The sequence below is a fragment of the Corylus avellana genome, chromosome 7 (assembly GCF_965113065.1).
Source record: "Corylus avellana chromosome 7, dhCorAvel1.hap1.2, whole genome shotgun sequence".
NCBI lineage: Eukaryota > Viridiplantae > Streptophyta > Magnoliopsida > Fagales > Betulaceae > Corylus > Corylus avellana.
The window spans coordinates 15999989-16018147 of record NC_142496.1 but is presented as its reverse complement, the minus strand read 5'-3'; the positions used below and the strand labels follow the sequence as shown (position 1 = coordinate 16018147).

General features: G+C 33.6%; 1 protein-coding gene across 1 annotated transcript; it reads left to right on the top strand.

Annotated features, from left to right (window-relative positions):
* Positions 1-976: 976 nt before the first annotated feature.
* On the top strand, positions 977-9787 carry LOC148584551 (uncharacterized). The gene is given in 10 exon segments (XM_088518280.1): positions 977-1037; positions 1040-1363; positions 1452-1504; positions 4158-4217; positions 4325-4402; positions 5987-6116; positions 6405-6457; positions 6843-7028; positions 9520-9573; positions 9575-9787. Coding segments are annotated over 10 exon segments (1065 nt in total). The 5' UTR covers positions 977-991; the 3' UTR covers positions 9656-9787.
* Positions 9788-18159: the final 8372 nt, after the last annotated feature.

Below are 18159 nucleotides of genomic sequence, written 5' to 3'. Positions count from 1 at the left end.
GTTGACATTTAGGGTAATATCACCGGTTAGTTACCCGTTAATTGGCCTAGAAGAATTATTAATTCAGTTAGAAGCCATGGTCCGCTGTGAAATGAGGTGAGTTTGTGGTTTTAAAAATTAAAAGAATATATTTTTTTTAACTTGATAATGCTCATTTGCAAATGTCTCAAATGGTAGTAGCGCCATGTGAAAATTCAGACATTTTCTACTATGTGGCTTTATTTAGCCAGACTCTCTCTACCCCCACCTCATGGTCCAAATCCACCCACCTTCGTGGGGTGGGGGATTGCTCACGAAGGTGGGTTGTTGAGGAACCCTACCACTACCCACAAAGACGATTTCCTCATGCAACCCTTTTTTTTTTTTTTTTTTGTTTGGTTAAGAGAAATGCTGATAAGGCAAGAATATTCATATGGCAATGTTTTACCACGTCTTACATGGGTTTTTGTACACGGGAGAAAAAATTTTGTTAGTTTTTTAAACATAAAAAGCAAGTGCACCAAGTATATCACTTTTAAAAACCAAAAATATTTTTGATAAAATGGAAAATGTTAGACCTACAACTAGTGTATAATTATTTTATAGCTTGTTGGCATATGTTAACAAACTTTTTTGGTTACTAATATGATTCAATCACATAATAATACATGTCAACAAGTTATAAAAAAATTGTAAACTAGTCAAGGACAAATATTACTAGAAATCGCTTTATTTTTGCTTTTTTAGTGAATCGGAGATGAGAATGTAGACTTGGAATAATTTTTTTTTTTAATAGACGTTGGAATAAGTTGAATTCTCAAAGGGTAGTTCAATTGGTTAGGAGCCCAATCTCGTTAAACGGAAGTTATTAGTTAGAATTCTGAATTCGAATTTAACAAAAGAACAAAAAAAGTTGGGTTCTTGTGGGGATTGGACAATAGAAGAGCCTTTGGGTTGGGGGATGTGCGAGTGTGGATAAATGTAGTCGCTGTTTTTTTTACTTGGCCTCGCTATGGAACAATGCATGAACACCTGGCGACATACCCACATACACAAATGTCAGGATATGTGTTGGAGGTCGCCAAGTTGGGGCTTCGCCATGTTTTCAGCGAGGGGAAGAGAAATGGGTCTTCCACTTTTCGTCCCAACTCCTACAATTCAATTTCACAACATGTTTGGAGCTCTACATTCTGTGTCGTAAAACTAAAGGCCAAAGCAGCAAAGTGCCGTTGTGCTTCATCGGCCAGAGCCGCCCAGCAAGAAGATGACAAAGAAGAAGAAAAGGAAGAAGAATTTCAAGTACTGTCGGCTTTGAGAAGCAGTTTCAACGATATTTTAATCATTGAAACTCCGAATTCCAGAATGCTGCTTCTCGACTCTACTCGTATGCTCTCTCTCTCTATCTCTCTCTCTTTAGACGACTCCTTTTGAGCCAGCTATTTATATGTATTTTTCTTTGTCGATATATGCAGAAAATGTCCATAGCATTCTTTACAAGGACCGGAAATGGACTGGTTCCTATTGGGTATGTCAGCTTCTCTTTTTTTCTTTTTCTTTTTTTTTGTTCTGTTTTCTCCCCGGTATATTGTTCTTGGAAAGTTCGCTATCTTGTGCAATTCATCTATGTAACATGATACTTGAAAGCACATAATTGCTGCGAAATAGGTACATTACTCGAATGAATTGTGGAACTTATGAGGTTGTGTCTCTTTCTGGTTTTGGTTTTACTGCTGTCACAGAAATATCTATAATATAGTTTATACCAAAAAGAAAGATGTCTTTAATGTGAAATGAGTACGTCTTATGTTAGATTTCTACCTTTTCATAGCTCTCACAACATGCTTGATTGTAATATTTTTATTTGAAATGTTAGTCTTGAGGAATGAGGATGATAAGCTGGATCCTGAGGCTTTTAAGCTTGCTTTTCTTGAGGCTTTAGCGCTCAAAACATAAAAGAAAAGAAAGAGGAGAAAAGGACAAGGTCCACCACTAATGAAGTCCTATGTCTCTTCTAAGAGATTTTATAACAACTTAGAAAAAAGCTCTATACACATTTACGCTATTACACTAAAAGAACTAGTCAATTTGGAGCTTTTCTAAAATCACTTATATAGCATAGTTTCACATGGTAAATATGGGTGTCTTTATAACCCATCCACTTTGTGTGGGTTATTAATCTTTCCAATATGGAAACAGGGCGTTACAAACTCTTTCCTTAAACCCTTAACGTCTTCATTAGGGCCACGCCATGCGGTGTCAACAGTACCACATGGCATTACTAGTGTCTCTGATACCATTTGTAACAACGTAGGGAAAAGCGTTAGCCACATTTGCGCTATCACCCCAAAATGACTAGTCAATTTAGATTTATCTTAGAATCACTTATACAACCAGTTTCACCTAGTAAATAAGCAATGTGAGACTTACCGCCCATAAGTATCTTTATAAACCATCTACTCTATGTGAGCTACTCATCTTCCCAATATAAAACCAAGGTGTTACAGATTGGTACTTGGAGAAAGTGGAAGGTTCTAGTGGATTATGTATTGGTTTCTATTGTTTATGATATTCTTATTATAAGTTCTCTTAATTATACCAATGATGCTTTTAACTAGATAGAAGTGTACGTTCAATAACAACAAGAAACTAGTCAACTACTGTCACCAAGCAACCGCGTTTAGTTGTTTGCAAAACATAGATCCATCATGAGTTGATAACATCGTGGCGTTTGTTCAGTCGTTCAACTGATGATGGATCTGCATAGATCCATCATCAGTTGCTCTTGTATTCTCCATTTTGAAATAATCAGGTAGATATTGTTGTCTCCATTCTGTTGCCTCTTCCTAGCATTAAGGTAAAGTTTAATTTTTAATTTTTTTTTTAAAGTTTGTGTCAAGCCATGGTTGTGGGTAAAAAGCTTAAGCATAGTCTGGAGAAAATCTTCTAAGTTAGTTTTCTGCTGCTCATTTGAGAATCTCTTCGTAGGTGTGTGTCTTTTGTCCCTCAGGAACTTTTTGGTGTGGTTAATGACTTGGCTATCTTGAGTGATGACAAATATGCATGTTTATTTTGAGAACTGATTGTGACAGTTGTTATGTGAAAATAATTCCAAAGTCCATGGAAGGTACTCAGGTCAGATACCTCATGAAGATTATAAATTGGGTAAAAAGAGTGGAGGACATGGGGAAGGGAGAGAATTGATAATGACCTGTTAACCATTTTTAGGCAGAGTGTTCACACAACTTATGTTTCTTCCTCTTGACACAGGCATTGATGAGCCATCAATCTTTATACAAATCTGATTGTGAATTATTACTCAAAGATTCCTCTGTCATAGCTTTTAGAGCCAACTATGCTATAGTATGATGATTTCATGCTATATGCCAAAACTTTTGGTGGAATAACTTCTTGTGATATCCTCTAGCTATTTTCTTGTTAACAATATTTTTTTCTGTATTGGTGAGTGGCAAAAATGTTCACATCTGAAGGTTGAAGACATGTTTGTTTCTCTTGTACTGACAGCTGACCTAGGAGAGACAATAAAGTCAGACTTAATGAATTTTCTATATGAAAACACTGGTCAGATTGATCAACACAAATGACTTTATTATATATGAACCTATAGCTATTTTTGTCAATCACAATGTAAAGATTTCTGTCCTTACTAATCAACTATCACATGGTTCTATGGTCATGCTTTCCTTGTCTTGAAACTTTCGTGGTATTGCATTATGCTGCAGAGACTTTGACTTTGCCATGCAGATGATAAGTGACTGGTAAATTTACATGGTTTTCTGCCTTAACTAATATGCATTTTCCTAGGGAAGATGAGGAAAGTTTAGAGTATGACAAAATCTATGCTTTTTATGCATTTTGGAGAGAAATGGAAATATTATATCATACTACTGACCTCAGATGTCCATTCATCATTCAATTGATTAAATTTCAAAGTTAACATTAGTTAGTCATTTTTCTCAAATTCTTTGTATTTCGAGAAAGAAAGGATAGAACTGTAAGGAAGTCACATCTTGCTCATCTTCTCTCACTTGCTGTGTAGATATGTAAAATATTTGCGTGTCTGTGTGTGTACTTTTGTATGTCCACATACTTGTTTGAATTAAAAATTGAAAAAAAATTTCATCCCTTCCACTTGTTCTTTAATATGTTGCATCATACAGGATGAGTTCGCTAGCTTGCCAGCTATTGTTCCAAAAGGTCCCATCGCAATCTTAGGTTTGGTAAGTCTTTGGAATGACATGGAAATCTTCTTTGAAATTATAGTAATATAATATTTTCTGAACTACACTTGCAATTTCATCTGCGAAGTAATATTATTCTGTTTTAGGGTGGTGGAACTACTGCTCGTCTAATGCTCGACTTGTGGCCTTCATTGCAACTTGATGGCTGGGAGATTGATGCAATTGTAAGGGACATTAAGTATCTTTCCAAATACAGTTATATATATATATAATTTGAAAATATGATGGTTTCTATCATGATCTGTTTTCTTCATGATAAATTAACTTTCATCTTGGATTATGGTGGTGTTTCTTTCTTTTTCCTTTTTTCCCTTTAGGATGTAGAGATGGCGGGCTATTTAAATCAACAACATAGGACACTTGTCAAGCAGTTAGTCAGTTGCTGTCAGGAATGCACTTTAGATTTTTAGACTTCATGGACTAGTGACCATTCAACCTGTCAGTTAAAAGTTGAGATGTAAGTATAAAGATCCTGGACCTACTTCGTGCTTGAATATGCCTGAAATTACGTTGATTCTCAACTAATTTTCAAAAAGGAAGCCAATAAGAAATCTCTTGTATGCAGCCCAAAATTTGTGATAATTGAAAGGCATTGCATTGGCCAATGGAGACAAGTGGTAGTAACCATATAAAGTTTATAAAAGACATGGAAAAGATGCTTTCAATGACCAAACTTAAATTTGGCATATCCTTGATGATGTAGGGCCTACTTGGGAGCTTGCATAATTTAATTAAAGTATAATTTGGTTTTATTTTGTATTTTGACTCACTATAGTATTGGGTTTCATTAGTTATCTTGTTTTGGGTTTAGCAGTTAAAGCATAAGGACTCCCAGTCTATTAGGGTTAGGCATTAGATGCCTATAAATAAGGATCTTGAGGTTTTCTTATGCGATGATGACTGAAAAGGACAAAAATTTCAGCAACTATTGCTATATGGATTTCGCTAGTTATTGTTCATACAGTGTCGCGGGTACTGTTCACACAGCACTTGTTCTACATCACTGACATACTTCATATATGTATAAACCTCCAAAACTTACTACCAACTAGAACTACTGTCATGTGAAAACAGAAAAAGAAGTTGGGACTAAGAGGTCTAAGGACTGGAACTCAGAATGCGTGAGATTGATTTTTGTCCTCTATATTCTACAAACTAAACCACCTAGTTATTCCTTCTAGGGTATTTCTCTAAAACAGTGAACAAGATATCGTAGAACTTCTCTCAAGAAGTATATGCTCTATTTCCATTTTATGCACGTTGTACCGGGCTGCACTTATATTTTTTTCAACTTACTGTATAAAAGTAATCGGTTGCATGTGATGTTGTGGACCAATTTTGTTTAGCATTCTTAATGTGCAATTTATCAGCCGTGGGAATTTATTAGTCATAGGATTTGAAAACCCCTTTGTGTGGCAACATTAGGATTTAACAGGGCTTTTCATTTTTTGGATGGTTATAATTGTTTGGGTTGTCTAGTTTTCTGTCAGCTCGTAAGGGATATTTTGGGTTTCACTACAGGATCAAATAAGATCACAATTTGCTAATTTCCTAACTCTGTAAGATGGGTAGAAAAATATGTCAGGTATGACTCCGACATCAGATGTTATCTGTATTACAGTGATCTTAATTGTTTTAACAAAATCTAAATGTTTTATTGCAATGATATCATATTTGCATTTGTTAATTGCTTGAAAGCTTTTTTTATTCACAGGTGACTGCATCTTTACCTGATTTTTGCATTTCAGTTGATTGATAAAGCAAGAGAATATCTTTGGCTGTCGGATCTTGAGAAACGCACTGTAGCTGGTGGCATACTCAATGTGCGTATTGGTGATGCGTTTTCACAGTCAGTTAATGTGTCTGGAGGATATGCTGGTGAGATCCTTGTGTGCATTGCTTTTTGTATTACTTATTTCACCTCATGTTCCTTTTGAATGGTTTGAATGTAGGAAATAGAATTGTGTTTTAGGGTATTTTATTATATGCTTCTGGATGGGTTGTTTGCCTTGTGGTAGCTTAGTGGACCTCTTTACCATTCTCAAAAGAAGCAAAAATAAATCAAATTAAAAAAAAAAGGGTGAAGCAGGGTTTCTATTGCAATACCAGGAAGATTTTAGTTAGCTTTCCTTTGTTTCAATAACTTGTGCTTGCAATGATTATCAGGCATTGTTGTTGACTTGTTTTCTGACGGAAAAGTATTGCCACAGTTGCAAGAGGTATGCATCTCGTTTCATTACATGTATAGTTGGGCTTTGGCTTTTGATGTGCTGTCTTGGTCTTTGAGGTTTGATGTTTCTGGTTCAAACAAGCATTTGTGTTTTCCAACACAATATTAGTGCACTTCTTGATTTAACCTTGCTGAAAGTTTCAATCATATCTTCAACTGTTTGGTATACTCCACTGCAATCATTTTGCATTTTGAGTTGAGGTTGTACACTGCAGCATCCTCTGTTGTATGATGTATATGATTACCTATATGTAATAAGTCAAGGTTTTCATCTTGTCATCTACAACCATTGCTTGGCATACTTGAATATGTTTCCACATTTACTTCTTTATTGAGTTTTCCTTGCTTTCTGAGTGTTCTGAGTGCTTTGGCAGGTCACAACTTGGTTAGAATTGAAAGATAAATTGATGCCCAATGGTCGTATCATGGTGAACTGTGGTGGCATTGATGAAGCATCTGTTGTGATGGATGAAACACTTAATCCTGAGACTTCTTCAATTGATGGAACCTGGGTGCAAAATTCTACTGTGAAGGCACTATCAAAAGCATTTCTTGGACAAGTAGGGATTCCTCTGCTGAAAATTTATTTTGTTCATTTGATTGCCAATGTTGTTGCATTCGATCTTTCTTCAAGAGTTTTACAATAATCTTGCATTTTTCAAATTAATATTATCGACAGAATATATGATCTTTTTTTACAAGTCATCTAATATCTTTAATTATTGCTTATCCATATATCTTAAATATGGAAAAGGTCTTCTCCTATTGCAAAAGAAATTTAAAAGGTTGCGCTACTTTTGGAATGTCCAACAAATTATTTAATGAATTTATTATGATTAAGTAAAAATAAGTTAGATTAGTGTGGAAAAATTACACTTAAAAAATTTAATAGAGAAAGTCTATTAATTTAATTTTTAGTGAAAGAATATTATGGGGTTAGTGGGGTAAAATAATATAAGTTGGTAATTTCTTATATTATGGGTTATAGTGTAAAGTCCAAATAAAAAGAGAATTAAACTACCCATGTTGGCCCAAGTATGAATTTCAAGCTTATGGCCCATTTTTTCTCATCTTCATTAAACTAGAAGGGCATTTCCGGAATTTTACACATGCAACTTATTCCCTTCTCTTGGCTCACGTGTACCCCTCATTCCTTTCCCCTCTTCTCTCAATTTTTTCAGCATGCATCCGGTTCTTCCCAAGAGAAAAGTGAGACCAAACCTCACTCTTGCAAGGAGAAAAGAAGGAACTCGTGTCTCCCTCTCCTCTCCTCTCCCTCATATCACGCCCAAAGCAGCCATTTTCTTCAACATTCTCTTGCTCTTTTCACCTTTCTATGGCTTGGGCTCTAGAAAGGTGAAAATGGGAATGTAGGAAATAGTATATGCAAAATGGGAATGTGGGTGAAAATGGGAATTTTCGAACAACGAATGCCCATTTTTGCATTCGTTAATTGCTTGAGCTCTAGAAACTAGAGAAAGGTTGATACTTGATTATAACTGTGGAGTATCTCTTTAGAGAGTGAAGAATCAATGGTTGGCAAGGTTAAAAAACTAAATAAGTGTACTTTAATTTGTGGTTAACAAGAAAATGGGATTCAACCCTCTTAAGGCAGTTAGTTTTTTCTAACTAGGAAGACTTGCTTCCTAGTTCGAAAATGGGATTCAACCCTCTAAGGCAGTTAGTTTTTCTAATTTTTCAACTCATCTAATTGCAGTTGAGCAAGAATTGCCTATTTTGCTCACTCATTTGGCTAGTTTCTAGGGAAATCTATTTTGAAAACAAAATATCTAGGTTGGTAAGATGTTGGATTTGGTTTGGGCCACCTATTTGCCATCCTCATCCTAAACCATCCTTGGGTTTTACCAGGAGGCTCCGTTCTTGCCTTATGCATTAAACTCATCCTTGTCCAGTGGCGCTCTGCACTCACCTGAAAAACTTTCTAGAAGTAATCCCAAACAGCCTAAAAATGGAGCTTACTGAATTGAAATTTGAAACAGCCTTAAAAGAAATAGGAAAAAAGAAAAATTCAAACTAAATAATTTTAACAAAAATTTCAAGAAATCAAAATTACTTATTGGGGATGTAGAAGTTAAGTAGGTGATAAAGTAGGCATGGAAACAAAACTAACAAGGGTATCATTTCAAAAAAATTGCCTATACAAGATATGCCTTATTTGTAAGATGGAGGACCTGTTGATTTGATTTTCAACCCATTAGGAGTACCTTCGACTGATCAAAGATCTGGGGAGAAAAACAATTCAGGGAAAAGATACTAGTTTTAGTTTTAGTAGGGTACCTCATACCTGCCCATATGCTTAACGTGCCAGGGAAAACCTATCCCATTAGAGGTGGGGCAAGACGATACCTCCAAGTGGAAGAAAGTTCCAATCCTACATCTGAACTGAAGTGTATAAATGCCCTAGAAGTCTCAGAGGGATTTTTTTTTTTAAAAAAAGGTTTAGAAGCTGTTAAGATCCAAGAAATTTAAGGGATCAGAAACAGGACACACAATTAGGATTGTAGAAGACCCATAGGTAATTTCTAATAATTAGGACTCAACCTTGCAAACCAGAATCCCAAGCTTCAATGGGCTAGCTTGTGGAGGGAAGATATAAGAATGCAGGAGGGTTCTTCATACCACATAATTCTCCACATCATAATGCTTAACTTATAAAAGTTCCCCAAATGTTAATATTCCCTAGGATTGTTAATATCTATTATTAAGGTGCATGTATGTTTCTGATTTTGTAACTTATGATGTGCTTTTGTTGTTGGCATTGTTTTTCTTAGAGGTCCGCATCGACCCCCTCAGGTGGTGGGGATATGAGATGTTGAACCTGACAGCTAGATCTGACGGCAGGGTCCCACCAATCTGACCCTACCGGCACCTAGTCTAGCGGTGGGGGTACAAGATGTTGCACCTGACTGCTGGGTCTGACGGCGGCTATTTTGTCCACCCCTGGTTTTTGTTCTTTGATAGTTACTAAATGTGTGGTGCAGCTCTAAGACAGACGAAGAAAGCTCACTGTTTGAAATTTGACTAATGCAGTTAACCTGGAAGGGAATGCCAAAAAGCTGTGGTGAAAATTATCTAGCACTGACAGGGCCCTTTGCCCGATTTGAGTTCATGGTCTGCTGCAGTGCCAGGTCCTCTGAATGTTAGTGTAAAGCAATGGAAGGTTTGACCCTAGAAAAAAAAGGTTGGCTGCCCAGAAAAACATTGATTTGTATTTGTTAGTGCATCTCCAGCAATGTTATTGATTTTAGCTAACAAAAAAGCACTCATCTTTATTTTATCTTTTAGTTTTTTCAATACAAACTCCAACAAGTTTTTTATGCAAATAGAGAGTAGTACATGGTAAAGGATCGATTAAATGATTAAATTTCATCTTCTTATTAGTTTAAGCTTTTCAGACAAGTGGTGGTTTAACATAATATCAAAGTCAAAGGTTTTGGGCTCAAACCTTTACTTCATTAATTCACTCAATTTCAATTAAATATTCTACTTGTTGTGCAGAAGTTTGAGCATACAAGTGAGGAAGAGTGTTAAAGCATTACTTATTAATTAAATGATTAAATTTGTCTCCTTTTTTTCAGCTTAAACTTTTTAGACAAGTGGTTGTTTAACAGTAAAAGTATCCTCAATGGTTTAGCCATTTTACTAAAATGGCAAATGAATAGGCCAAAATATACAGCTATCAGCTTATCTAAAAGCAAATGCAAAATATGTTCATGAATTGTGTCATCCCAGATGTCGCGTGACATTGCTCATGAACACATATTTATTTTATTTATTATTCTTTCCCCTGTAACGACTCTAAAATTAATTAACTAAAGTAATTAATTACGTGTAGTGCTCTCAAACTAATCAACTAAGTAGAAGTACTAGTTATAACAACAAATATTAAAATAAAATACAACGAAAAAGAAATATTGATCTGAACTGTAAACTATTACCTTAGGAGCATCTTTTACTCGAGTTTACAAACCAGAGCCTTTAAAGGGAAAACAACAAATATCTAACAACAAAACAAGTTTACAGGGATACAACAACTGAAAATACATCAACTATTGCATCTATGTGGCCCTAGCGAAAGAAACTCTAAGTCTCTAATATTCAACCTTGGCACTAGCACCTACTAAATTTTAAAATAAATAAATATTGTACAAGTGAAAAAATAACTACATAAGTACATGACCTAATAAGTAAATTACTCGAAAACTTTGCCCATGCTGTGAGCCTCATCTAGTTGAAAAAATATATTTATGAAAGGAATGTACATTTACAGAATATCGTTGAGTATAAAGTAAAATCATATTGAAGATCATTATTTCTGCAATCATGCCAACAGGAAAAATAGTAATAATTTTATAAAATCATTAAGGCACATTATAGAGATAATACATCGTTGTTTAAACTAGAATATAGTATCCATAAATAATAATGGTTAATAACCATCCTCCATATGTCCTATTTGTAGCCTTAACCATTTTGGTTTGCATGCTTCGTTGAACCTATGATGCCACCCTGATGCCCCGATCGAGGTGTACAGCAAGCCATCACTAGTAGTCTAATTAGGTCCGACCCCAGGAGATTTACATTCAGGGTGTGACCGCTATCCGGATATTTACATCTAGGGTGTGACTGCTATCCGTGGATTTGCTGTGTTGGTCACTCTGGTAAAATCAAACTAACATCTTTAACTTTAGGATATAGGGTCAAGTCCATATAGTGTGTATGCACCATATATTCTTCACTTCTTTTTTCCATGGCAGTACAACACACAACAATATATTTTCAAGTGGGGTACATAATTTATTTCATTAGTAAACAGTGAATATCAATGTATGTGTAAAACATCATTCATAAAGTATTAAGCTCATAACATATTTTTTTTATAAAGAGCATAAGCAACTTGTTGTGCAAATTTATTTAACTCGCAAGTGTACGAATCGATTGTAGTTTAATGGATTGCAAATGCGAGGTCGAACCCATAAAGAATTGTATTTTTGAAAGAGCAGTTTATATCTAAACTAATTAAATCCTAATCTAGCTCCAAAAGGGAAAATACTAAGGTTTGAGAATTCACACTCACCGAATCATAACAACATACTTCCATGTTTATCGATATTAATATGAAGTTCTCACAATTAAAATCTTAGATATGTTTTACTATGCTTCAAAGAATTAATCAAAACCATCACATGTATCCATTCCTTGACCAAATCACAAGAGGAATCTAATATCAATTAAATTATCAGATATATCTGTAAATCACAAAAGATATCTAATCTTAATTGAAACATCAAATGTATCCGTAGAACAAATCACAAGGGATATACAATTATTTAGGCAAATAAAATCAAGCAATCAATTATGTGAAATTATCTTAAATCATCAAGTGTATCCTTGAATCACAAAAGATATCTAAGAATCACTCCACACAATAAAAAGAAGTAAAACAATTGAAATATTAAACCCAATAAAATCAAATAAATAAAGACTTACATGAAAATATTAATGTTCTTCATCGGTGAAGCTTCATCCCCAACCTTAGTTGGGAATTTAGCTCCACATAAAAATAAAACCTAAATCTAAAGAAAACCTAAATTAAAAAGAGAAAAACTGAAGAATTTTGCTCTCTGAAATTCTATATATTTTCTTGAATGCAAAGAAGTCTATTTATAGGCTTAGAAAAGTCTTAAAAGCCCTATTAAACCTAGATAATTCGGAAGTCTGTCTCCCAGTCAAAATAGAAGTCTGAAATCGGAATAGGATTTATGCAGATTTGTGTCCTTCAATTGCAAGGCCATTTTGGCATAGTAACCGTCTGAATTAGGAAAATCATATTTCATAACGAATTGTATATGAACAGTGCTGTATTTGGGAACAGTGTTTGCTGTATTTTGGAACAATGATTGCTGTATTTGGGCTTCTCTAAGTCCCAATCTTCACCAAGATGATAGAGGTCTTGGGCTTCCTGGTAAATGGACTGTACTTGGTTTGTTGAAGAGGAGGACGAAGCTGGGCTTTGTTCTCCTTGTTCTTCAATGCCTTCAACTTTAAGGAGAAGGCTTCTACAAAGGTCTTTGAAGTCTTCTTTACATTGGACCTGGGCCATGGCTGCTACAATTTCTGCCTGTAGATGTTATTTGCTTGCCAGGAATTGGCTTTGAGTGGTGAAGGAAGGGAATTCTCTCTGTATTGATGAAAGCATTTTCTGAATGTTGAATTTGTCCCACCAGCGGACATATCTGTTTCTTCTACAAATTCCTTGATCAATAGCATAATCCCATTTGAAGAGCCATGGAATTTTATATTTCTTTGCCATATGGAGCAAGCAATGAAATTGACTTTATGCTTCATTACTGTAATGCATCTGCAAGTTCTGGGGGTAAAATCTTAGGAATAATCTCATGACTTTGGCACCATCTATTGAACCAAATAGGGAGCTAACTGCTGAAGTTGTTATGAAAACAAAGATACCAAAAATGATTGTTATTATTGTTTTGATAAAGAAGTATTTTTGACCATGCTTCAATGTAATCATAGTAGCTATATTGAACTTGGTGGCCTTGCAGGACTTTGAGATTAGATGGGTGACCCCATTCTTTTGCTGAAATGATCTTTGTGATATACATTTTATCAAAGATTATCCTTTTCTGTTCTGGATCAAATTTGTCTGGAACAGAGTCTTTGGTAATTGATGTTGTTTGGAGTAAAATGTCTTTGTAGAAATTGATGGATTTAGACGGGTGAAATGGAATGAAATTCTATTTAGGGGGGAAATAATTCTTTACAAGATCTAAAGGATTCTTGAGATGATGCTGGTCATGTTCTACAAAAAACAGGCTTTCTATATAGGTTTTTTGGACAAACCTAGATCTATTGGTATGGGTAATTGGCTGGTTGGTATAGGACTTTTGCTACTGTATGAGTTTTGAAGAGTTCTGTTGGGTAGGGATAACGGTTGCTATAGGACATTTTACTAACTGGTAGGGTTCGGATGACTTGGGGATGCTAAAGTGGATGAAAAAGTAGGTCTTGGGGAACCAAGAACCTGAAACTTGTTTAACATGTTAATGGGTGAACATGTGTCATAGGGGTTTACATTTCTTGGGCTCAGGACTATATGGTGATTTGGTTGTGACTTGATGGAAGGTATTTTATTTTTGTTTTTACTGGATTGTGACTTTTCAGCCATCTTTTCCCTGCAAAAATTCACCGAGTGAGGAAATAAGGTATAGAATTTTGATCTCCTTTGATGTATTCAATATCAAAATCAAAGATGCTTAAAATTGATTGCCATCTAGTAAAAATCTGTTTACTTGCTATATTTTGAACATCTTTTTCTAAAACATGTTTTGCACTTTTGCAATCGACTCGAATTAAAAAATTTTGGTTTAACAAATCACTTTGAAACTTTGAGATGCATAATACTATAGATAAAATCTCTTTTTTAATAGTACTATAATTACTTTGTGCTGAATTCCAAATTTCTGAATGGAAACAAACAATTTGTTCAGGAGAATCTAAAGAGATTTTCTGTTTGAGAATACCCCTATATCCAATGTTGGAGGCGTCTTTTTCTACAATTTTGAAAGCTTTTACATCAGGAATGCCAAGACAGGGCAAAGTCTTGACATATTTTTTGACTTCTCGGACAATTGAAGTATAAAGATCTATCCAAGGTGGAGGATTGCTTTTAAGACGATCATACAATGGTTTACAATGTTTTCTAAGATTTTAATAAAATTCAGCAATATAATTTAAAGATCCTAGGAACCTCTGAAGCTAATTTTTATCAATGATGATATCAGGAAATTTGTCTGCAAATTGAATGGCCTGATCAATGGGTTTAACCATTCCTTGGCTGATGTTGAATCCTAGAAATCTAACTTTTGTTTGAAACAAGTTGATTTTTGTAGCTGAAACAATTAAACCACTAACTTTGATGATACTAAGAAACGAATAAAAATGTTTACAATGTTCATCAATTGACTTTGAAAATATGAGGACATCATCTATATAAACAATTGAGAAATGTGCTATAGGGTCAAAGATTTCATTCATGATGTTTTGAAATTCACTTGGGGCATTTTTTAACCCAAAGGGCATGACATTCCATTCATAGTGGCCAAATGGTGTAACAAATGCTGTTTTATATCTATCTTGTTCATGGATTTGGATCTGCCAGAATCCACTTCATATCAAATTTTGAAAAAACATTAGCTTGACCTATTTTGTTTATCCGGTCATTTTGGTTTGGAATAGGATATCTTATCCACTGTAAAACTTTATTAAGAAGTTTGTAATTTATTACTAATCTTGGTGCTCCTCTTTCTAATTCTGCATTTTTTTGTACGTAAAAAGCTGAATAGGACCAAGGGGACTTGCTTTTTCTAATTATTCCCTTGTTAACCAATTCTTTAATTTCAATTTTACAAAGTTCCATTAAATCTTGATTCATTTGGATAGGTCTAGCTTTAGTAGGAATATTTCTCTCACTGAAATCTTTTACATACGAAAGTTTTACAATATGCTTTTTCCTATGCCAAAAGCCATTGGAGAGATCAGAACAAACTCCATTTTCTATTTTTTTTCTTTGAATCTTTCAATTTTCTGTAAAAAGAAGTCACTTGATAGTTGTTGTTCGATTCTTTTATTTTTAATTTCTTCTTTTAGGGAGTTCAAATGCTTGCTCTTATTCTGTAAAATGTTAATTGTTTTAAAAATTGAAACTTCTTTTAACATATTGAGATCTATGGGGTCTTTTGAAGAATTTAAATTTTACTTTCTCTCCTAAAACTTCTGTGTTAATTCCTTTGTGGTCTGTAATAAAAGGGTACAGAAGACATAAAAATGGATTCCCTAATATGACCTTTGAATCAGGCATGTTTTTTATTAAGACAAATTAAGTTTTGAAACAAACATGATCTTGACAGACATGTGCTTTAGGTAACTTGTAATCTATCTGCATGTCACTGCCATTGGCTGATGATAAATGTTCTGTAGTTTTTAAATAATATTTAGTAGGTATCATTCCTTCCTGAATACAGTTTAAATCTGCACCTAAATCTATCAAAGCTATAACTTCAAATTCGAATTCACCATTAATAATTATTGTTACTCTAGAGCGCCATTTTTGGAAAAGAATTCTATCAATTATGTTTAAATATTTTTCATTTGTAGTTTCTTTGAAGATTAAACTTTTGGTTGAAGATTTTGTAGATTTTTCGTCTTCTGATTCTTGTTCACTTTCAGATTGACTCTGTTCAAAATTTTTCTTATTAATCTTTAAAATCATTACTTCTTGTTCCAATTCTTTGTTTCTGGCTTTTAAATCTTTTATTTCTATTTTGATTTGATTGACTTCATGCTATAAGTCTTGGAGGGTTACTTCCCTTTGTTTTGATTTAAATCTGTTTAGGATTTTATCAATACTAATTTGTGGTTCTGTAATTTTCGCTGGTCCATTTTTTGTTTCATTTTTTTATTAAATTACTCTTTAATTTTTTAAGGTATTTGGCTTTAGTTTCTGGGTCTTCTATTCCTTCTATCAAATCAATTAGCATTTCTTCATGTTTAGTTAGTACATTTATCTTAAGTTTTGTTTTACAACATGAATCTTTGCAACCTAGTTCTATCTCTAAATTACTAGAATTTTAACTTGATTCATAATCTGTTGAGGTGTTAAAAATCTATCTTCATTGTCACTAGAATCTAAATTTCTAAGTTCTAAGATTTTATACAAATCTTCTTTTTCTTTGTTGGAAATTTTTAATTGGTTGATTTTATCTTTTATTTTGCACTCATTTTTGTAATGGCCTGCTTTTCCACATTTGAAGCATTTTACTTTCTTCTTATCCTATTTTTCGTTTTTTGGTTATTTGTAATATTTTCTTGCTGTTTTATTTTTCTTGTAATATTCATTTGGTTCAAAGTTTTTGTTTTTTCTATAACATTTTTTGTAGGGTTTTCTAGTTTTTGCGTATTTATCCTTATGTTTTCATCTAGAGGGTGGTATAGGGGGTAAGCCATATTGTTCACAAAAATTTTTCATTTCATATTTTGCTTCTCTTTTTTCTTTGTTCAACTTTTTATTTATTTTCATGTCTATACACATTTTTAATCCTATTTTACTTATTGTACTTATGATGTCTCTGTAGGTGAGATTATCGTATTCTATAATTCTAGTTTTATTACTTAAATCTTCACGAATTTTATGGGCAAATAGGTTGGGTAAACCATTGATAAATTTCTCTTTCTAAAAAGCATTTTTACAATCATCTCTTAACATTACTCTTGATATAAAGACATCTTTATACCATCTAAAATCACTTAAGGTTGGGCACCAAAGGTTACTTAGTTGGTCATGAATTCTGGATGTAACATTACTAGGGATTCCTGTAAAATGTTTCATAATGGTGTAAATTAAAACATTAATTCCATCGGGGATTCCTCTGTTATGTGCTTCATCATAAATTGGGATTCCTTCTTCATCTTTTTGAACTGTATATTTTATTTCACTACGATTTGTTCCAGTTAGGTATTTTTCCCACCAAGCTTTTAATGTTCTCGTAAATCTTGATGTTAAAATGTCTAGAACTTCTGCATTAGCTTTTTCTGAATTTGTAAGATAATTATTAGTAATCATTGACATGTGTTATAGTTTATTTAAAATTTCTTGTTTAGACAAACCATCAATATTCCATTCATAAGTTTTGTTAGTAGAGACTGAGAATTGGTTAAAAACATTGCATTCTTCATATTGAATGTCTGGTGGTGTAGGTCTAGAGTACCAATTAGGGGTGTTAGACATTGGTCTAATCATTCTATTAACTTGGAATTCGTTGAATTGGTGTTCAATTTGTTGTATTTCTTGATCTGTAGTTTGTTCAGATTCTGAACTTTGTGTTTCACTTGTTGTTTCAAATGTGATTATTTGTTTGTCTTTTTTAATGACCTAGACAGTTTTAGAGGGCGAGGTTTCATCTTTGACATTTTCAAGTTGTTTTAGCATGTTATTGACCTTTTCAAGACAGGTTTCGTCTTTTTCTTTTAATTTTAATGTTTTCGGTTGTGAAATTTTCAAGAGAGGTTGTTCGTAATGGGGTTTTTTCTTTTTAGTTTGAGTTTTAGTTGGGGTTGTAGTTACCTTAATTCTGTTTTCTATTCAGTCTAATTGTTTTCCTATAGTTATGAGGCTTTGGTTTGTATAATTGTTTTGTTCCATGATCTTTTTTATTTCGTCATCTTTGGAAGTTTGAAAAGGTCAGGCTAAAATTTTTGATCCTTTAAAGTTTACAAAGATCAGTTCTTTTGGAGGGTGACTTGCTTCTATTATTGTTTTATCTTCCGCTTTTTCCCACTAGGCTAACATGTTTAATTTTTTATTTTCATAAATTTTTATAAAGTCAAAGAATTTTATATGTAACTTATGTTCATTCATAAATTTTTCCCATTTTGCAAAGATTTTTATTTTTTGTTCTTTTGTATATTTTAACTTATATTTTTCTCTTTTTTCTGTATTCTTGGTAGAATTATAGTTTTTTATTAAGGGTTGGAGGTCTAAAGTAAATGGTTTACTTATAGTCATTAATTGTGGGTGTAAAGGAGGTTCTTCTCTATGTGTTTGTTTTGGGAAATTTGGTTCTTCTTCTTCAAAATTTTCTTGATTAGCTGTAT